The sequence below is a fragment of the Pomacea canaliculata genome, linkage group LG3 (assembly GCF_003073045.1).
Source record: "Pomacea canaliculata isolate SZHN2017 linkage group LG3, ASM307304v1, whole genome shotgun sequence".
In the NCBI taxonomy this organism is placed as follows: Eukaryota; Metazoa; Mollusca; class Gastropoda; order Architaenioglossa; family Ampullariidae; genus Pomacea; species Pomacea canaliculata.
Window position 1 is genome coordinate 9948881 of NC_037592.1, and position 21931 is coordinate 9970811.

Below are 21931 nucleotides of genomic sequence, written 5' to 3' on the forward strand. Positions count from 1 at the left end.
TCTATCGCTCTACGGCTAACAACAAACGAGCAAAACGGAAATAAATGCTTTCGTAACTTTTGAATGGAAGAGCTACTAGAGGTAGGTGGAAGAAAACGTAAACCTATATTGAGTGTGGTATTTCCTTACTCCCGATAAAGGTGAGAGCGAAAGAAGACACCCTAAATAGAAATTAAATCAAAGAATTAACGAAAGATCACAGAAGGACGAGAAATTAATCCGTCGTAAAATTATGACTTATGCGAGGCAGTTTGCTCCTACCTAGTACTAGTGCTAAAGGGGCGTTGAGGGTGATAATAAACACGTCTATTCGTACGTCGTTGAATATTTTATACAATCTTCCCGCATTTCGTTGTGAATGCCTTTAATGTTATTTGTCATGAATGAGCAATAACAAAATTACGGATTACTGACAGTATGCAGATCATTCACTTTAATTTATCAATCCAGTTTACAACGTGGAGCAATCAGTAGCCCTTCTTTTTTTAATTTGAATTTTTTTTTTACAGTCGATTAACTTCATTTCGAAACGTGTGCACTTCTTCTTTGGTGACAAAATTCAGATATTCCTGTTAAATTTCCTAAGTAAATGTATTCATTCCTTATTGTTTCACAAGTTCAACACAAATCTGTTTACATACCCCATACCATTCTTGTCACACAATTTGACTATTCTTGAAGCTGCTGACAAAATATCCCATGGATAGCTCACATTCAACCAGTTTCCAGTTTATTTTTACTCATGATGTATAGTTTCTGTGTGTCCATGTTAGGCTTTCCTCTGACCCATCCTCACATAATATATATCATTAAAAATAATTTAATTATTTACATTTCACTGATGTGCTACTTGCTTGGTTATCTCGGTAAAATGTAATGCAGTGATTACTGTGTACATAATCAGACTTTCTATTCAGCTTTTAAAAATCTTATGATTATGTTAATTTCTTCTTAAAAAGCAGTGTCTTTAGTCATCAAGGAGGACTATAAATTTGTTTACTTACATTCCTTTGATGCTGTAGAGTGTAGACAATTGCTGATCACACTTGTCTTTTAAAAATTCTATTTTGAAATCTGGCAAACAGAAGAAGCTGACACAATTTTCCTAGACTGAATTATATATTCTGATAATTGATCACTTCTTGTGGTGAATGTAGATTAGCATTTATGTCTGTTTCTGGCATGTTTTTTTTGTGATTAGAGGATTTTTTCTGCCCTGTCAAGTGAGAATAGATACATTTGTATCTGCATACAAAGTGTTGTAGCAGTAAAGCAAACAGTGTTATCTTAATCACTCAGTCTCTATCTTGATCACTCAATCTGCTGTCTTTTTGCTTCCACATAATGAGCACACACTCATGCACATGGTCGCCTGACCCCCCCCCTTCCTACTCCCACATTTTAAAAAAAAAACCTGAAACAAGTGATGATCTATTGTTGTGCATTGTGCTGATGCATTATTTTACCTTCATTAATTGCAAATTGATTAACAAATCATCCCCACTTTGCTTCCTTTTTTGGGGGAAGAGGAAACAAGAAGGGGGTGGAGGATGGAAGGCATCTTTCTTGTTTTATTAATATATTAGACATCTTTTGAAAACTGCTGTTGACATGGGGTATATAACACTGTGTGATCTCAATCATTATTGACTGGAAAACTCCTTTGATTAGAACTTTTTTGGGGGTCACACTAAAGGTACCTGTTAGTAATTTTAGTAACTTTGTAATAGTAATAGTTTCTCTGTTTTGGGTGAAATGAAATATAAGTCTCTAAGAATCAAGCTCATGTCCAGCGGATTGGAGATCTAACATTATTGGAGGTAGGGTGGAAAGAGAGAAAAAGACTCAAAGAAGATGAGCAATCTTGGAAAGGCAGTGCATTGCGTCACGTCATTGACCGTGCGTGTTGTCCTCGTGCCAGAGCAGTTGGTTCCTAGCGTCAGATGCTCGATCAGCCTCCGCCTGTGCATCTTTCGATCGCTGCCCTACCCTCCCCCAACCAACCAACCCCAGCCCAGGCGCGTGCCAGTGCCCGGGCAGTAGCTCCAAAATCGATGCGAAGGTTTCAGCATCAGCAGCACGGCGGCAGTGATTGCACGCACAGAACCCGGCCATGAGGATCAAACTGAAGGGGTAGGGGTGCTATTGATTTATCGATTTTTGCCACTTTAAGCAACACACGTTGGAACCGCAGAGGAGTAATTCGGTGAAATTCTTCCGCGCCAAGAGGCTGCGTTCAGCACAGTCGCATAAAGTGCTCCATGCCTGGGACACAGCTACAGTCATTTATACACAGATACTGCTGTCAGTCCATCACAGTTTTGACCACACAGATAACTATTATAGTATTTGTCATATAAGTGTATATATAAATAATCCTCTGAATTAAAAAAAAAAAAATGAAACAGGTTTTTCTTTTTTTGTGCACACAAGTATTTTCAAGTGATTTGATACACATTTTAAGAGGAGTCTTGGAGTCTTGGGTTTTTCTTTCCCTAATTTGCACACTCTGTGTGCAATGTAATGTAGAAAGGTGTGTAAATCATGTGAGAGATCTCTAAAGCATGTAAAGAAAATTTACCTGTGGGAGTCTCACAACGTAAAGAATTTGGCGTTGGGGAAGTTCTGGTTTAAAAGCGCAAAAGAAATTATGTCATCATTATGACATCATAGATAAAAGTTTCGATAATTTTATAAATGTTCGCTGCTGTGTACTTTTAAAAAATTGTTTGGTCAAAAAACTTTACATTTTTTGATGTTGGTAGTGGAGAGTGTGTGTCAAAATCACAATTGTTTTAACTGACTGAAAATTCTCACCAATTTTGAACTGAAAAAACTTCACATTTTATGGATTAGAAACCCTGTTATATACTGACCAACAAACCCCGATTTTACTTAGGAGCCATATTTATAAACTTTATGGTGTTTTATGTCCTTGTTTAGTGCTCTAAGATGAACATTTGAAGCAGCTTGCCGCTCTTGTGAACTAAAGGTGAAGCTCTTGTTATTGTAATTTGTTTCCCTTTTATGCCCGCTTTAATGTGTCGCTTTAATTTGTTGAACAGATTAACAAAAACGACTAATACAAGCAGAAATTCGACGGAACTGCTATGGTGACAGGAGGAGCGATGTCGAAAGAAAAACGAACGAAAACGCTAACAAGCGAAAGACAAGGTAAGTCTCTCTCCATGTGTTTGTTTGCGAATATCTTTGTGTTGTTACATGCGTATATGTGTGTGTGAGAGAGAGAGGTGACCTGTGGAAACGCTTGCTTTGAAAAAAAAGTAGTTTTGACTTTAGCAGCGGCTTAAGGTTGTTTTTTTTTTAAACTAGCCCATGTCAGCAACTTCCTGGCAATAGAATGGACTGTTATGCACCTAATATTTGCATATAACCACTAGTGCGCAGGAGCAGACTGTAAACTTTTTGTTTTTTTGCGGGAGTTTTATGGGTGTGGGAAGGGAGGTACATGTAAGTTCCGGATAGAACAATGGTTACGTTTGTGCGTCTCAAATCAGAAGTTGTATTTCTTTGTGCATTATGTTTTGTCACTTGAAGTTCTGTTTCTGAGAAAAGTCAGTGTCCGTGACCTGCCGAAATTTTGCATGAATGCACATTCCCAGTAGAGTGTGAAGTGCCAACCCATCGGCAGCGTAAAGGCCCCTATATTGTGACTGTCCCTTTTCACCCCACGAGGGATGCAACCCTGCCTGCGGTAGATTAGTTTTGCCATGCCAGAAGGAGGGAGCGGGCGGCGGAGGGACAGCTGTCGGCCCTTTTGCCACTGCTCTCCCGTGAGCTGCTGGAGGGGTGGGTCGCAAACACAAATCCCACTCATTCCATTGAGTTCTGACACTGGACAGTGAAACAGCGCACGGGATGTGGGTGGAGGGGGACTGGACGCGGGCTAGACAACACGATCACAAAGACTCTTTGGCGATATCAAGGAAAGACGCGTAAGAGTTGGGGGAGGAGGGTTGGGGGACAAGGATCAAAGACTTGAACACGTTTGTAGTAGGAACCACAGTGGGCTTGTGAGAATCCCGCAACTTCTCAAGGCTGTTTTGGAATAGGCAAACGGTTTCATGCACGTAACCCACTCGAGCTGAAAAAAACCCTAACCCCATAACCTTAAAGAAAACTACAATGATTATAATCGGAAATTCAAAGTCTATTTCATAGAAACGCTGCCAAGATACTAGTTCGTGATCGAGTGTCGAATGGCAGCAGGTGATCCTAATTTGCATATCAAACGTGGGCGAATCAAACGTGTTATACACTCAAAATACGTTTAAAAATGAATGAAGCATGGTGAAGAGTTCATTGAAGAATTGCGTTGTAACTAAGCCTGTATGCACATTTGTCGCCCTGCCATAGCCTTTGATGTTGACACGGCCTCCAAAAAAGACTTCATTTTGGGCGTTAGGCGCTCTCTCTCTCTCACATTCTTCCAGCCAAATCATTTCCTTCTCGGAAGTAATGGCTGCGAAAAAATAATTGCAGCGGGCCGTTTGAAATGCACGATTGTGCGGCAAGCTGTGCCCCCCTCCCTGCCTTTTCGCGTACGACCCTCCATTCTTAATTCCAGTGAGGAAACCCATTCGAGCAACGTTATCTCCCTTCGAAACGCTCCTTTGTTGTACCCCACATGGAAGTGGCTAGGGCACCCAGTTCGAAAAAAAAGGGGGTTATTTCGAGCGTGGGTGGGGGACACGTCGCATTACTGAGGGTGGTGGAAGGGGTAAGTCTTGCCACAGACCTTCATATACTATACGTTATGTACATCTGTGGGTCTAGCAGGTTCTTTTGCTCGAGGTGCATAATAGCATACTGTGCCATTCAGCGAAATTAAGGAGAGGAATAATACTGATTGTGCTTTTAAGGATATATGGTCTTGTTTCACTGATGGTCGAGAAGATGTGCAAAATGTTAAGCACATATACTTAGATCGTTCCCTATTTGCAGATTTGCGAGCACGCGCCGCTAATGCCAGGGATGGATGTTTCCGGTAGTTTTCCTTGCCCTTATCCAAAATGTGCTGATCACCTCGCTCTGTTGCATGCTTCTCAGTTCCATCGCTAAGAACTATTGGTAATATGCATTTTAACGTGATCACTGCCTGTCCTTGTTCGAGTGACTTGCTAACCCCGTTTCTCGCGACATTTGTAGAGAACGCATTTCCCCTAAAGTTACTCCTGCTTACAGATCATAATCCTATTCACCACCGTCACCATGGCCTCTGGCCTAATACTCCTATTGCTCGGATGGCGGAGAGATAACGGGTACGCAACTGTATATTTTATAGATGTATGTGCGATGTAGAGGGTCATGATGTTGATGTAGGATGATGTGTATCTGGTTATTTGCGACATGGTCGGCGACCCCCCTCCCCCATCCTCAACAACTCTGTAAGATAAAAGCACCTGCAACATTGTTCTCTTCTCGGGCAATTTCGTGGAAGGCATTAGGAATATTTACTTGTACTTAATGTAAAGCAGTTCATAAAGAATGCGATCAAGTGTACCCGTCACAAAACCTTACACGCTCCAAGGTAGAAGACATGTCAGCTAGGCTATCGGTCCCTCCACCAAAACTCTCTTTCCACCTCGGAAAACAGTCGCGATAGGCAGGATGCAAGAAAGCCGGCGTCCAGGCTGTGTGATCTGCCACTTCTTTGTTCACGAAAGCGGCAGTCTCGCCGGCCTCACCACCTCGCAAAGATGGCCGAAGGGTTACTGGATTACAGGGGAGGTCACAACAACGCACTGGCAAACTCCGTACGACCTCACCTCTGTCTTTACCCCAGCTTTGTGTTGCACAGTCAAGGCAAGGGCCACGATCAGGCACCAGACCGCTTTCTTTATTAACCCCCTCCCCCTTCCAATTCCTTTAGGCGCTCAACACGCACCTTTCCTTTCTTTGGAACTAGAGAAGACATAAACGTCGTCACAACCATTGTCTTCCCACCTCTCCCTCTGGTCTCTGCCTACTTAAAATTAAATCGGGATTGCGTTTAAACGTTTGGTGAGCGAATTAAAATTAAAAGGTATTTGTCCTGGAACAGGAACTGGTGGCCTTTCCTTGCACCAACAGTATTTTCTTTAATGGTTTTTCAGCCGGTCTCTCCGTCAAGGCTATTGTTTGTATTCCGGGGTGATGGTACCAAGTACCCACGGTGCCAAGCAATAGGATGATAACTCCAAGAATTGATGCCAGCGGCTCGTGGCTAGCTGCAGTAGAACTCGCAGCGACCTAAATGTTAGTAGGTCAGCTTGTGCCTGGCTGCTGCTGCTGCTCGCGTCAACAAGTTGACGTTGTTGCTCGGCACGTGTTTTGCGCGTTTCAAAGTCAATGTAAGACGACACTGTTCTATCTGAAATCGAACTTGAGGTAAACCTGGCGAATATTAGCAACACACGGTAATGTCCACTGGGGTTTAAAAAATATTAGAGGAGTGACCATGCGATCACACGGCAAGATTTTTTTTTAACTCATGATGTCTGCAGTCCAACCAGTCCAGCTCTTCAGGTTTTTTCAAAAAGAAAACGTCGCACAGTTGGCCAGCACAGAATGTTTCCTCAAACACAGTGCGAGGGCGCCTGGCAGAGGGAAGGCTCGTATACGTGAAAATAACTTTTCTGTCCGGGTATCTCGAGGGGCCGGATGTGCAAGTTGCAGCTATAAATCACTGACATGCTTGGGTTGATGGCGTGCGCCCTTGACGGAGTACTTTGGATTTTTTGTTCTTATGTTTTCGCCAGCTCTCTTCGTCTGTCTCCGCCGACAGCCGCTTTGGCTAACACATCTGCCATAGTGCGCGTGGTTACACAGTTGACTCGCTTCACTTCTCTAAAGCCAGTTTCACACTGTACAACTAAAGTCGTTGAAATCTTCTGCCACAGTGCGCGTGTGTGCTGTTGCGCCATGCATAACAGCACGGCTTAAACCCTCGGAGAGACTTTGTGTAAACTCTGTCACACCCTATACTCCTCTAACGCATTTAGAACGTATTGTTTCTACGTACGCGCGGTAATTATATCTATTAATTTATACCAGCAGGCCTAATTTTAACTAGTACAGAAAGCATCCCTGAAATATCCCTATCGCCTGGTTCATTAGAGGCAGTTTATTAACGGAGCACAACGCCACGCCCCACTGAACACTGCACCGCTCCACCCCCTTATGTTTAGTCATATTCGATACTTCAGTTGAAGCTATTGCGCCACAAATAACAGTTCACATCTGCCTCAGTACAGCGTGTGTGCTGCAGCCATGCGTAACGGCACATTCGTCACGCTTCGCTCTTTCTAAATGCCTTTTCACACTGTAAACAGATGCCACACGCAAAGAAAGAACAGCGTATCCGAGAAGAGATCTGAACTCAAAACAGTCATCAGTAGTCAAACCAAACAATTATGTAGGCAATTATGCCAGTTTTTTAATGGACATTGTTCTTATGTCTTTTACATTATAACTCAAATCGTGTTTTTCAGAATTCCTCCGAAATTAAGCAGCACATTGTTATTTTAAAAAATAATTTTGCACGGGAGAGATCGGAGAGAAGTCGTGTACTGCCATTTTGATGATGCCAACAGCGGCCGTTTTCAAAATCCACGAGCCCTCGGCATCGATCTTGGCAGACCTGTTGTTTGGGGTTTTGATCAGACGCGACGCCGTGCTTGCCTTCTCATTGTGTGCCGGAGGATCGGTCAGTATCTCCGTGACTGTATTGATTGGCCGGGAATTCAGATGTGTGCGTATAGAGAGAGAACAGCCTTGTAAAACACTGACAGTCTCATTTTCATCACCTGTCAAAGTCAATTCGTCCCGAGACATAACGGGATAGCTGTTGACATTTATGCAGAATTACATAAAACAATAAAAGTAAACATGTCAACATTATTTAAAAGTATACATGGGCGAATTACGCGTCTCAAATACTTGACCTTTCTATATTCACCGTTTATTTCGGTTAAATAAACTTTTTAAAAAGTGGAATCTTGCGGAGAGGAAATACGCTGACAAACTTTTTGATGGCTGCGTTTGCCTCAAGCGACGACCCAGTGCTCAGAACTCACACTTGAATGCAAATCAAAAGAAAATTCACATCGTCCTTGTATGATTAAAGTGGGTTTTTCTGATTTTTCTTGAAATTTACTATTGCACTGTCTGTAGAATACTGGAAGACTTCAGTCGCGAGGTGTCACATCACAAGCTGCGCCAACGCGGCTTCAATTTCGACAAGAGCTCCAGTTGTTTGCTGCCCGCCCAAGAAAGTTGAAAGGTTAGTAGGTCAGCACATAGACGTTGATCGCGCGGGATTGCTAGTAAGCCGTCGCAGGAAGAAGCTGCCGTATGTCTATGATAAGCACGTGTGCTTCACGTGCAGAACAATGCGAGCAAACACTCGCCCTTCGCTGGTCAGCCAATCGGCAAGCGGCGTGCTTCCATCCGGGTCACTTCGTGTTGGGCCCATTTTAAAATGTTTCGTCTGCGCTCTTTAGAGGCTAATTGGTTAAGAGATAGGCTAATAATTATCGTTGATTATCTAATTGATGATTACACTAGCGAGATGGCATGCGGATCAGAAGGGCTGCGTTATAATCTGTACTGTGTAAAATGTAAATATTTGGCTGGTTTTAGGTAGGGGTGGCGGGGATGGATCGGTTGAGCGGCATTGAGGTTTACGTACGTCACTGACTTACACGGAAGATTGCATTCTTATGAAACTAGACACAAAAATCCTAACCAAACACTAGAACAAATGTACCCGATGAGAATATTCATAGCTGATCATTTTGTAACCTTGTGTGATTATTTTAAAAGGTTGTGCTTTCGCCTTCCGGTGGGGAAGACAATTCGATCCGACAGAGGGAGTTGAGGGTACTTCTCGAGAAGGTAGAATGACTACTGTGTTCATTACTTCCCTCCTTCCTTTCGTTATGCTATTAGCCCTTTCTCTGCGTGTGGCATCTGTTTACAGGGCTGGCTGTCTTGCCGTGATATAGCCTTAGTTGCTGGCACGGCGTAAAATTCCAATCCTACCACAAGCCAGACATTCAGCCTTTAAAAAAAATTGAAGTGAAAATGAACTAGATTCATTCCCTTTTCCCAGCTGCTTAAATGTTTAAGCATATCCGTATTGTTGTCACAGTAGTTTCCTTCATGGCATTTGTGAAGGTGTTTACCTCGACCATGAACTCTCTGGTGGCGAAAGCAGCCTTCGTCTATCGCCTGTAAACAACACGGTCGGCCATCACCTTTTCTAAGCATCAGAGTCGATCGCTCAAACCTAACAATTGTGCCATTGTGGAATGAGACAGTGGCAGTGTCACCTATATTCTGTGGTTTTCCTTTCCTGCCCACCATTTGTAACCCCACCATGTCATTTTCCTGTTCTGTGTGTTGAAATGAGCCCGCAGTGTGTTCGTACCCAAGTATTTTCCTTGTGCAGCTCATAAAGACAGAACAGACAACGATCTCATGCAAAGCAGCCCAGGTACTTGGCGTTTAGACACCTTTGTGTCTACGCAAGCTTGCGAAGACACCAGCTATTTCAACTTTGCTTACAGATTTTAATGACCTACGTAGAAGTGAACTGCGGCTTCTGCAACGCAGCCTCAAATAGGATATATATATATCGATTTATATTTTTGCTGGATTTAAAGAAAAAAAACAAACAACCACAACCAAGCGTTAACAGGTCACCATCGTACATCTAAAGCAAACAAATATACTAATGAGATGACTGCGCAGTTGCTGGTGGAAAATGAGATTTCTATGCGGAACGAGTTCAGAAGCAGTTCCTTTGATCGTGTACTAATTTTTGCCGCAGAAGCTTTCGGACGGGTTACACCCTTGCGCTCGTTGAGCGAGGACGACGCGAACAAGAGGTTTAAGCGGCCCCCCATTGTTTGAACAGTCATACCGTTCATTCCGCTGGTTGACCTGCGAGCGGCAACCTCAGGACGAAAAGCAAGTCCCCAAATGGGTCGAATAATGCGCTGCAGAAGATTCAAGGCCGAAGGGCGGGGTGATGGTGAGGTAGGGGGTGGGGTAGTGGGAGACGAAACGTTTAGCGTGACCAGGAAGCCGACGTCACAATGTTTCCAGACGTGCACGACACACCCGCGCGTCAAGCACGTTGGCAGCAGACACTAGGCTAGTGTCAGCCTCCTCCCCTAGTCCGTCGGTTTAGGAAGCGCAGATCGTGCGTGGATGCAGAACATAGCCGATCGATGCCCCACGATCCCCCATCCCCAGCTGTCCCTCGCTCGTGGAGGTCAGACGTCCAGAGACGTGCTTGCTCACGCATGCAGCCACCAGAAGACCGCGAAGACTACTCGGCAGTTGTTGGGTTTTTTTGTGCAGACAATGACGGCGCAGGTTTTTCACAGTTCCTGATCATCCTCATGGACACGCCTGAAAGGACATCACCGAGAGCTTCCCCACCCCCATCCCTGGTGTTGAATCATGCATGCTTTTCGTCATCATTTATGCACATTGCACCGCTGTTTTTCGTAGCGGGACTGCCTGCAGGTCATTCGTGTTCGTCGATCAGCCTTCTGTTCACGTTTGCGCATGACAACGAGACAGCTGTGGCGCAAAACCTCTCGATCGCTGATCGTGTGAACTGATTTCAGACTGGATGCTAATCTAGTCACTTAGCAACGCCCACAGCGGGCCCTGACCGACAAACGTGTAATCACTTGTTTTTGTTGTTACTGTTGTTATTGTTTAAAGGTCTGATGTAGTATTCATTTTTTGTTTCAAGTGACTGAGTACAGCTCAGGCCAAGATGATCTTTTCCAAAGTCTGGATGATTGTACCTTCCTTACGTTCTCCGGTACACACCTGCAAACATCACTGTGTACAGGGAGAGCTAGGCCAGGAACACAGATGCCAGGATTGTACAGGATACGTTTACGTTGTCAAGGTTTCAGTCAATAGGCGAACTGGGACGATATGTTAATTAATGGTATCTGTGGACGAACATGGCTTCATGAGTTTGACCTCTTCTTCGTGCAAAGTGATGTTTGTGGGCGTGCATTTGAAAACAGTACAGGGTATTCGTGTAGACTGCCAAACACTATCTTGCATTAAGCTTTAGCCAGGTATAAGAAAAGAAATGTACCCACTAGTTCACGAATGGACAATTACCACTTTGACAAGAAATGCCGTGAAGGTGACCACGTCTTCTCCTTGGCAGCTGCTCTCAGCATTTAATTGCATCAATATATAAGCCATCTGACTTTATTCCCAATAATTACAGTTATATACTGCTCGAAGTAACGTAGTTCGAATGTGGTCTCAACATACCTTTGAATCATACCTTCACAGTTGTCTTGAATGGTTTGGATCCTAGAAACTGTTGTAATTGTAACTGTGGACAGGCTTGTCTCTGCGCCTAGCCGGAGATTGTTTTATTAGGTTGTGTACATTGGGCAGTTCGCAGTATGGTTATGTATGCATGCGTGAGGTCTGGTGACAAGTTTCCGGTAGATGAGGAGCAGACTTACATCATTAGTTCTGTTCTTAACCTTTTCGTCCACCTCAGCCAGACAAAAACTTCGTTTGTGAAACGTCCCTTTCCCCTTCCCCCAACTAACATCACCACCACCACCACCTTCATACGTTTGCACGCTTTGCACCCGCTTAGGGAAAAACGGCGTGATGGTGACGATGGTGCATTCCTTATAGTTTAAAGGTCATCTTAATGCATTGTGTATTTAACAGCTGTATGGAATAGTTTAAAGGTAGTCTTAATCGACTGTGTACTTAATCCTCGCTTTACATTGGTCTTACATTGTGTGAATCCTAGCTTATCGCTCTGTGCGGGCATCCTCCCGAGAGAAGAGCGTTTTATGGACATTTCTTCGCTTTCCTTGTTTCCTGTCCGCTTAAACTCTCAATACGGAGGCATGCAGAAAGAAGTCTTTTTCATAATGCAGAGGCTTCATCTTACCTTTACGGACACCGACCTTCCACTTTGCAGATCACCTGTCGACGTATCAATGAAAGGGGGGCTCGTTTTACTGTTGCGAAGACGTGGGAAAGCCTCTGTTGCTTGTTTGAGGCTAGCTTTGTCAAAGCCAACTAGACGAAGGTCAGTTTGCCGAGATGCTAAGCTGGAACCCTTAACCCACAGTCGCTGTTATTTGCGCTACCTGACCGCCATTAAACATTTTTCATCATGGCCGTGTATTCCCTGCCCGCCAGATCCCCTTTCTTAAGGATGCGACAAAAGTCATTAAAAAAAAGGGAAATTAACGATGGACTTCAGTCGACGTCCATTATCTTAACAAGGAAAATGCTATAAATAAACGTTAATTACCTTATCGACATCTTTTCTATTATAACCCTGATTAAATTCTGGGCTGCCGGTAAGCCCTCGACTAAGGAAAGAGAAAGAGTGTGGGGTGGAACATGGTAGTGTCAGGAGTTGCTGTGTCTACCCTACGATCTCTGCCAAGCTGTTTCCCACTGAGACAGAAACAGGCGAACGAGAAAGCCTCAGCCAGTAGGTATATCACACGTACGAGGGCCTTCCCGAGGGCAGTCGTCTGTGCTGAGTTTGTGTACCAGTACAATCCCTTTGCTAATATAGGATTTTATGCGCCCTCGTCAACTGCCAAAAAGTTGTTTTTGAACAACAACCCTGCACAGGGCAGAGAACGCAATAAAACCATTTCCACTCTTTGCTCTTAGATTTAGTCTCTGAGGGCGGGAAGGCAGTCACGTGAGCGCATGCGTACTGTGCAGCATCAGGCTGCAGGGAAGGGAGGAGAAGTGGAGGGTCAAAGTAAGCTCAGCCGTATGCAAGCGGTGATGCACGTCACCTTTAAGCACTTTGCGTTCTTTAATAACATCGCTTGTATGCGATAACATGCAAAATCACTTTTATTAACTTAAATGTGTTTAGATGTCATGCCCAGCCTGTTAGGTCATCTCTCAATCCATTTTAAACATCAAGAAAATGTCAGTTTAAAACAAAAGTGGTGGAAACATGGCATACAATTTTTCCGATTAACCATAGACCATAGCCATTGTTACTCGCATGAAGTACTACTCTGAGATTACCATTTTAGAAAACACTAATGTTGGCTTGTTTGTGTGCTCTGTGTGTGTGCACGCGCACGCATATATGTTGACAGTATCACTCCCTAAGCTGGTAGACTTTGACTGGCGTGTAGATGTAAAGACATCTTCAGATGCAGTGGCCAGAATGTCTGTTCCAACCTGCATTCTTAACCTTCAGGTGAGTTGCTAAATAGCTGGAGTCAGAGATACAGATCACATTTCCACAAAGGGTACTTTACTGGTATGTCTCTAAAGAAGTTCAAGATTGTTTCTCAGTAATAATCATACACAATAATGATGATGATGATGAAAAGTAATTGAGAGAAGCAAACTATATTGCACATTGGTATTCTAGGACATGTTTTTTTGTTTTATTTACTTTCGTAATTACACTTTTCTCTGGGACTCTTTCATGTGTGTACACAGTCTCACACCATAACTCCACCTCCCCCCCCCACCCCCCATTTCTAATTTCTCAAAGGACAAACTTTATGTTCTGTGAATTAGTCATTAAACCATTAAAAATATTTTTAAATCTGTACAGTTATTGATGCATTAACAATGCGTGTTTTACACATAAGAATTTTTATTTTTATGTAGTAAATTTGCTTACGCACTAAGCTCCATGTGCAATTATAGTCATCATATGCTGCCTCAGCTTGCTATTCTGTGCTAGATGAGCACAATTTGAGTAGATATACACATTTGGTTATCAAGAAATATAAATCTGTGATGATAAACACTATCATCAGAAATTTATGTTTTCTGAAGGGGAATTGTGCAGGGCTTGAATATTCATAAGCATAGACAATAGGAAAGCACAGTAGTCTCTCTTCCTGCCTTGTAGCCTAAGGGAAATAAGTTTGTCAGGGATAACCCAATCACTTGCAATAAGTGGAGACAGTTTGCAAAATTAAAAACTGCCCAAATAATTATTTGTATAGCAGGTTTTTTTAAATAATAGTTGCCGTGAAGAAGGAAGACATTCTCAGTATGTGCTTCACACTTTGCAACCTCACATAGACGGGATTTCTGTTGTAAAGTACTGTCTGTACAAGCTAGGAGCACACTCATTATTTTAAATTTATATCCACATTGGCAAAAATGTTAGGACATTTGCCAGACATAGAGTTTTGGAAGTGAAGAAAAGGAAAATATGTCAGTGTCCTAACTATATATATAGAGAGCTGTTTACACCTTCCTGTGTGCAGTGCAGGTTCTATTTATTTGTTCTTTTCCTTTTTTATGTCAGATGGAAGGCAATCTGGAAGGAAGGGACAGCCAGACAGAGTGGCAAAGTGTCAATGTAGAATTGTCAAAAGAGACGCTGGACACCATGCTTGATGGCTTGTCCAAAATCCGCGAGCAGCTGGCTTCTGTTGCCAGGCGATAGCATTTTTCCACTCTAGAAATAACTTGCTTAAATTTTCAGTCATGTTCATTATGGAGAATGTAATTTTTTAATGCTAAGAATTAGCTCATTGCTTAAATTAGAATGGGTGACAAACATTTTGAAGAGACATGAAAAGAAAAGCTTTATCAAAATATGAATAGGGAAAGTGGCCATTGCTTTTCTTCAAGTTTAATTCAAGAAAATTATTTCTGGATCAGAACACTATTGCTTTTACAAAAGTGACCAAGTGCAATCTTTAATACCATGACATACACCTCATCTTAGCTTTGTTTCTTCTGCACATGGTTTTACACTAGCACAACATGACACCTAGGTGCACTTTGTTTTTGTTCAAATAATTGGTTAAGCTTTGTTAGTTTTCCTTTCTCAGGTCAACTGGTCATGGCCAGAATAAGCAACTAGCTGTCAGCAACCCTAACCCTGTCTCAGAGCAGTAGACATATTAAGCCCTTGGTGGAATGGCTGTTTGTGGGTGATTTAGAATAGTAAGTTTACCATGCCATACTGGCATTATTGTCAGGTACTATTTCAATTCAGGTTTATAAAAACAATGGGCCATCCTTCAAGAACCATGACAAACAGCAAGAAACTGAAGAATTAAAGTGATTGTCGCCTCCAACCCATTCAGCCTGATTTGGATGGCTAGGGGAAAGAAAACCCTTGGTAGATCACATTAAATGGAATCTTTCCTACCAACCCTGCAAGATATCAGCCAGGAAACAGATTGAGTGTGAGGACAGGCTAGTTTGAACAAGTAGAAGTCTCCTTTTTTGTAATGCAAGAACTTGTGAGGAGAAACTGGTTGGATTAGATGGTCACTCCATGCAGCAATGGCGCTACATATGGTCAAGAGAAAACATTTTAAACATGGGACTTTGAATGTTGTTGACTGGCAGTTGTGAACTAAAGACTCTTCTAAAGATGTACTTGAGCCCATCATTTGCAAAAACGTTGATAAAACTTAAACTGTTTATTGATTGTTTAACATTTACAACAAATATTTTGCCTAATGTGATACTATTTGTACAATAAAAACATCAAACAGTTTCAATTGTTAATCCACAATTTTGTGTGAATAAATTTTAGTTAGTTCTGTACTGATTACTCAAAAAAATACAAAATATACAGAATATCCTATAAATAAAAGAAGGCAGTTACCTGCATATGCTGATTTAATGAAAATGAATTGACCATGAAAATCTAAAAACACAAACTTGTTCTACCACCATATGTATTCCATGGGTTTTGACTTTCATCATCAGTCATTACTTAAAAAACTATGAGCTTATAGTATCTCATCTTTGAGATAACCACAAAACTGTCAATTATTACATGTGCCTCCATGAAGGAAGCAACAACCAAAATATGAGAAAAGAACAGGCATGACAAATACACCAATTTTTTCAAAATAAAGCCAGATATAAAAGCATCTATCACCTGGCTATTTTGTAACATCAAAGGCAATTAACTTCAATCCATCCATTACAGCTGTACACATACAATATTGCATCACAGATAGTAGTCACCTTGTGAAACAATGAAAACAGATTTTCACTAAAAAAAGGGAGACAATCACTTACGGCTTGGTATGCTCCAACAGACATATAAACAATTTAACTGGAAAGGAAAAATCTTTTAGAAATATTTTCATAGGCTTAGTATTCAATAAACAAAGGAAGTGTGGTGAGGTTTTAAATGTAATGTTCTACTATGTTGTTATGAGACTCATCACCACTGGCACCATACAACCCTCCAAATTCTGTGATGAACATGTGTCGAATACTCACCTTTCACCTAAATCTCCTGGTCCCTAACCTTCTACTAGTGATACAATGAACAGAAAGCTTGACTAAAGTTTCATTAAAACAACATCCTCCAATTCTCAGTCCCCATCTCCTTCACCAAAGTAATGCACATAAAGCTTTTTTTACCTTCTACAGCAAGGATTCACATTTCCGCATATAAACTTGCCTCTAAATTTCGACTGTACTCCAGGTACTTTTCTGAACAGCAACAGAGTGGGAATACATACATCAACCCATCCACTGACGGACTGTGTAAGCATTCACATCTTTCTGTACACAAAGGTCCTATAAACTTCAAAGAGATTTGGTTTTGCAGTATGGCAGCAAGGAAACCAATGCAAAATGAGGAGTGTTTAAAGGGTGAGTAATAAATGTGTGTGCATGCACTCACATGAAGCTAGAAAAGCCAATTTAAACTTCGCACAAGTGAATATAAAATAAGCTTTATGCACTATGAAAGCATATTAATTTAAATAATTATGAAATCAAAAGCAATTGGAATATTTTTTGGCCATGTCTTTTTGCAGTTTCCCTTCCCATTATTTAGGGCATTTCTGATAAATCGGTGCCTGAATTGTACGTTATTTGATATCTTCATGTACAGCTGGTCTCTAGGTACTACTTGGATGCCTAACACAACAGTTGAATGCTTTTATCTTCATATGCTGACAGAATGTTCTACTGAGCTTTTGAAAGGCACTGAAAGAAATTTTGTCAACATAACAGAAATGTTTTACACCTGACATCAGTATGAACATACACTGGCAGCAAAGCTAATGTCTAACTGGAAAATTTTCTTATTTGTAGTCTGGAAACAAAATAAATTTACATATTTTTTATTATTGCCTCCACATAACATGCTTCATTGTGATAATTGAACAGAAACTGCAAACCCATATGCTGCTTGCACAAAAAAAGCCAGGAAAAAATCCAGATAATCATGGTTACTGAAGAGAAAAAGACCTGGCCAAGGCCAAGCAGAGTAATTTACAGTTTTGATCCATCAGTTGTGGTCAGACAACCAAACTTCTATACATCCTACAAGCCAAAGGCTTAACTTAAAAAGTTGTTAATAAGGAATGTGTACATCAGTAGTAATAAACATCAACATTTTTTCCAATACCATTTAAGTTTACAGCAGTTGAGAACTGCAACTGCCTGTTGTCAATAAGCTTGTATGTCACACAGAAAAAACTAGGCAGCTCCAAAGCACATACTGGTGGGGTGCAAAAGCACCATGTTAACAGCTGTTACAAGCAAGCACTTACTCCTCAAGGCAAAGTCCTCGCAACAGCTGAAAAAAAGTCAGGATGTTCCTGGGAAATGATCAAACAGAAGGCCACAATGGACTAAAGAAAATTCTTGATCACTGCAAGATAACCACTCACTTGCTGACTAGTACAACAATATAGATTCCATCATGAAACAATTCGTCATGAAGACACTACAACAATTAAGATTCCAAAATGTAACAGTTTATCGCAATGACAACATAATAATGAGTCAACACTGTCCACTTATTACTGGACCTTTTGGTCAAAAATGTTTGATAGAAAGCAGTAAACCAAGGTTTACTCACACTAACAGCCAAAAAATGCACATCAAATATTATCAACTTTCTTTAATCCACATCAAGGAGCATTTCTAAAATTAAAAACAAATCCTCTATATACCCATACTTCTACAGCTTTCGCTATTATGATGCCATCACATGAAGAAAGAGAGCCAGTTTCAAAACACATACTGGTGGCCAATATAAACAAAGTTTGCAATACGGCAGGGATTATCGCTGAATGTTGTCATTTGCAAACAGCTAGTCTGGATCATTCTTAATGTAAACATTATTTACTGGCACTTGCAGACTGTGGCTCTACTGCCTTAGGGCAAAACAGTAATGAAGTGTAATTGTTGAGATATCCGTGCAGACCACCTTTGAGTTTCTTAGCTGACCAGGGATATAACAGTGTCAAATTACAGATATATATGTGCAGCTTCCATGTTTCCTTATATTCAGCAAACGATATGGTGGTGCATAAATCAAATCCCACTGTCATGCACTGACAAGCAAAAAAGCAAGTGCACTGTTGGAGAAAACCAAGAAAAATGATCTGGTAGTCTTTACTGGCCAGTGCTATCGCAGTGGACTGGAAGTCTATGGAATGAGACTGTTGTTACCTACAGCACACATGTATAGAATGGCAACTGTGTTTGCTTAGCTACGCCGAAGACAATCAAGTGTAGACTTCAAAGCCTGCGACTACACAGGTCAGTGATTGAAAAAGACTGGGGGAAACTCTTAAGTGACTTGAAGTCATAGTAAAACAACACTTACAGGTATAGTGAAAGTGTCTGTTAACCTGTATTATCAAACACTTTGCATTCATATATATATATTTCAATTCTGAAATGGGAAATGAGCTTTGCTGCATTCCTGCAGAAAAAAATCTTTTGTTGTACGCTACTGCTATGTATTTCTTGTGTATGTAACTGTGCAGGTGAGAGAGGAATAAAACTACTCTAGCATGAAAGTGTGCAGACATGTAAAAGGAGCTGAGCAGGGTATGAATCCGAGGAACAGGATGTAGTCCAGATCATTCAATCTCCCTAATGATCATACAAACACACACACAATATGCATGTATGTGTGTGTATATATATATAAACTGTACAAATACAACTGAATTATTGTCAGTAAATATCTAATTTCAGAAATTTCTACTGATCACTTGGTCAGAATATCTTTCCATGTAGCAAACAATGTTTTTGAGAAAGTACTAATGATAAACATAGCAAAAGACTGAAATATGTCATAACCAAAATAGAAATCCATATCATGCTGCTTTCTACATCACTCTTTGCTGATACAATCCATTGCACCACCAAGATAAGGGGGAATAGGGTATGTTGTGTTCCATATTAAGCCAGCTACTAAATTAAGGCAAAGTACTAGACTTGTAAACAAATGTCGCATATAGTAAAAGAACAGTGTATCTTATATGAAATCAGAACCCAGGAACCCAATCCTCACTGTTTTGGTAATAAACACACATCTATTACGCACTGGACTGCTCTATCCAATATATATAGATTCTGTTCTCAGCAATGAAAAGAAATAAATATAATAAACAAATAAGTAAATAAATGAAGAAAAATGAGAATTAAAAATGGAATGACCATTGAAAAATAGCATTTTGTAGAATTATATTGCATTAAACTCCATCATTGTAATTTTTGGACAACCTAATCTGCTGTAAAGACAAAGAAATGTTTAGACAAAAAAGGTCTTTTTTCCTTCTGTGATGATCAAAGCTCCCAAAATAAAAATACATTAAGGTTCATTCTTTCACAGTCTTAATTTTTGGCACCCTGATCATCCACAGCTAATCAATAGCCTGACGATGATAGCACTGGCATGCAATGCCCGTTTTTTAACATGGAGCAGTTCTTCTCTGCTTTCGAACGAGGTTTGATGCGCTCCTCTGGTTTGGTCAGCATCCACAACAGGTCCTTGTACTGCTGTGGCCAGTGATACACCAGATGGTGAGTTAGCCAAGACGGGGTGCCCTCGAGCTTTAAACCCTCAAAGAACAATGGAACAAAGCGTGAGGTGCGACGGGTCCTCTCATACTCTTGCTGCATGAGGTGGTAGATGTGCGCTGCATGCTGCCAGGTCTGAGAGTTTGCATCTGATGCCTTGCTGACCATCTGAATCTCTCGCACATATTGTGGTGACAAGCACACCAAGATGAAGTCAGCCTTGAAACCAAGACAAAAAGAAAAAGAAATTATACCAATAACCACTATGAATCCGAACCACAAAGGGGAGAGCGGGGGAGGATTGGTGTTATATGCTGAGCCAGCAACTAATGTTATATCACAGCAAAGCAGGCAGCCCTGTACTGGATGACAAGGAAAGAATCTCGACATCTGAGACAAAGAGCAGGGAAGAAACAAACTGACAAAATGTACATACACATACAAAGATACATGCATACTTAGGTTTTATATTTCTGGATTATCTCTATAGGACATTCAAATATACTGAAAAACGTCTAGTAGGTGGATGAGGAAAACAAAATGTAAATTGTAAAGTGTTAGTGTTAAGTATTTAATGCTAGAGGCTAAGCATTTTTTTTTTTCAAAGGAAGAGAATGAGCATGTTTTATGACGATAAGCATAAAAATACCTCTCTGAACTTGCGAGTACACCAATCACGTGATGCCTGTTTTTCTTCAGGATTTGATTCACGTTGTGAGTAAACATCAACACAGCAAGAAAACCCATTACGATCCAGACAGTTGCAAAGACTCAAAACCTGATGGCTATGCTGCTTGCTATCATTAGCATAAGTCACAAACACTTTGATGTGTCGGAAAGCTGAAAGAGAAAGATGGCAAGAGTCAAATATAGTATGATAATCAGATGACTTCAGCTGGTTTTCCACCAACATGCTTCACCCTCTGCAACCCCTACTCCCACCCATTTAAAAAAAAACCAAAATTTTCATTAGAACTGTCTTGACTCTGCATAAATATATCAGAAATCAGTAATGACAAAATGTGCAGCGGCAGGAAAGATGTACATTTTTATAACTCTGATTTTTTTTATACCTCTGAATTCTTGGATTGTGAAATAGCAAAGCAAGGCTGAATGGTCAACTCTGGCCATCAACTGTTCCCCCCCCCCTCATTTTGCCATTTTGGTATCATAGTGTTGAGCTATATCAAGTGTTCTTTTTTAAAAAATTATTACTACTTACTATTTAATGACCATGAAAACAAATACTATATTTATCCCTTCATTCACAATCACATGAGAAGTAATGTCACCTGCTTTTACTCTAAATAGCTATCAATCAACTGGCTACCTGTAAAAGATTCAAAAATAAGATATAAGAATTTGTAAAACACTTTAAAGTTGAGGCAATGAAGCAATAACCAGCATGTGACCTGTTACCTTTTTTAAACTCTTCCATTTTCATGTCCATGGGGACTGACACAGTCTTGGTTAGCTGACCAGGCTTCAATTTCCGCACTTTTTCAACAGTGGCACCCCCTGACTGAGACTTGACTCGCATGGGAAAAGTATTTGGGTTTTCTCCTCGCTGTGTCACCCAAACCTGGCTGTTATTACTTCCGCTACTGGTAGATGATACAGCTCCTTTGCTGCTTGCAGACCGGTTACCATATAAACAGGATGACTGTACTCCAGTTGTTTCTTGCTAAAATACAGAAAATGTCTTTATTGTATAATATCATCAAGTCAAACAGTAATTAAGGGATTGATGGGTTTGGTTGAGTGTGAAGCTGAGCATTTTTATCTTGTACAGAGGGTAATATTCATGCACACACACGTAAAGGTTTTGCAAGACCAATATGGGCCTGCCCACATTGCTCTGATTAAAGTGTAAGGAGTACTCTGGAAAGTTAAACAAATGCTGATCACTTTAGGCATCGAGCACTTTTCCCCTCTTCCAATATTCTTTATTAAAGTTAAACGTGAAAATCTTAAAACTTAAAACATTAAATCAATTTTGTTTCCGCCTTTAGCACTCCTCTGACTACATCAACTGCCTCAATGGCCTCTTTATGTTCAGTGTTGTCAATATTGTCAAATTAACCACGCCATACTC

General features: G+C 41.0%; 2 protein-coding genes across 8 annotated transcripts in view; one reads left to right on the forward strand and one right to left on the reverse strand.

Moving 5' to 3' along the window:
- LOC112558603 (COMM domain-containing protein 9-like) lies at positions 1 to 15541 on the forward strand. Of its 5 annotated transcripts, none has more exons than XM_025229151.1 (4): positions 1 to 81; positions 3066 to 3174; positions 13155 to 13258; positions 14333 to 15541. In XM_025229151.1, the coding sequence occupies exons 2-4, from the start codon at positions 3111 to 3113 to the stop codon at positions 14471 to 14473; spliced, it is 309 nt and encodes a 102-aa protein (XP_025084936.1). In that variant the 5' UTR covers positions 1 to 81; positions 3066 to 3110; the 3' UTR covers positions 14474 to 15541. The 5 variants fall into 5 exon arrangements, with proteins under 5 accessions (XP_025084936.1, XP_025084935.1, XP_025084932.1 ...); XM_025229150.1 differs by having other exon boundaries at positions 23 to 140; XM_025229147.1 differs by lacking the exons at positions 1 to 81; positions 3066 to 3174 and adding exons at positions 7531 to 7708; positions 8176 to 8284.
- The window catches only part of LOC112558602, a 13291-nt gene continuing 6809 nt past the window's right edge, over positions 15450 to 21931 (reverse strand). For all 3 annotated transcript variants that reach the window (XM_025229144.1, XM_025229145.1, XM_025229146.1), the window contains 3 exons: positions 21256 to 21520; positions 20486 to 20676; positions 15450 to 20055 (listed from right to left, as the gene is read on the reverse strand). In XM_025229144.1, the coding sequence (XP_025084929.1) occupies positions 19684 to 20055; positions 20486 to 20676; positions 21256 to 21520 (828 nt within the window). In that variant the 3' untranslated portion in view covers positions 15450 to 19683. The remainder of the gene's footprint in view (positions 20056 to 20485; positions 20677 to 21255; positions 21521 to 21931) is intronic.

Bases quoted from the DNA above. Each gene is read 5' to 3' on its own strand.
- LOC112558603 (XM_025229147.1), top strand. From the start codon at position 7,583: ATGATGCCAACAGCGGCCGTTTTCAAAATCCACGAGCCCTCGGCATCG. The intron at 7,709-8,175 runs GTCAGTATCTCC...CACTGTCTGTAG, and splicing joins CATTGTGTGCCGGAGGATCG to AATACTGGAAGACTTCAGTC. The intron at 13,259-14,332 runs GTGAGTTGCTAA...TTTTTATGTCAG, and splicing joins CCTGCATTCTTAACCTTCAG to ATGGAAGGCAATCTGGAAGG.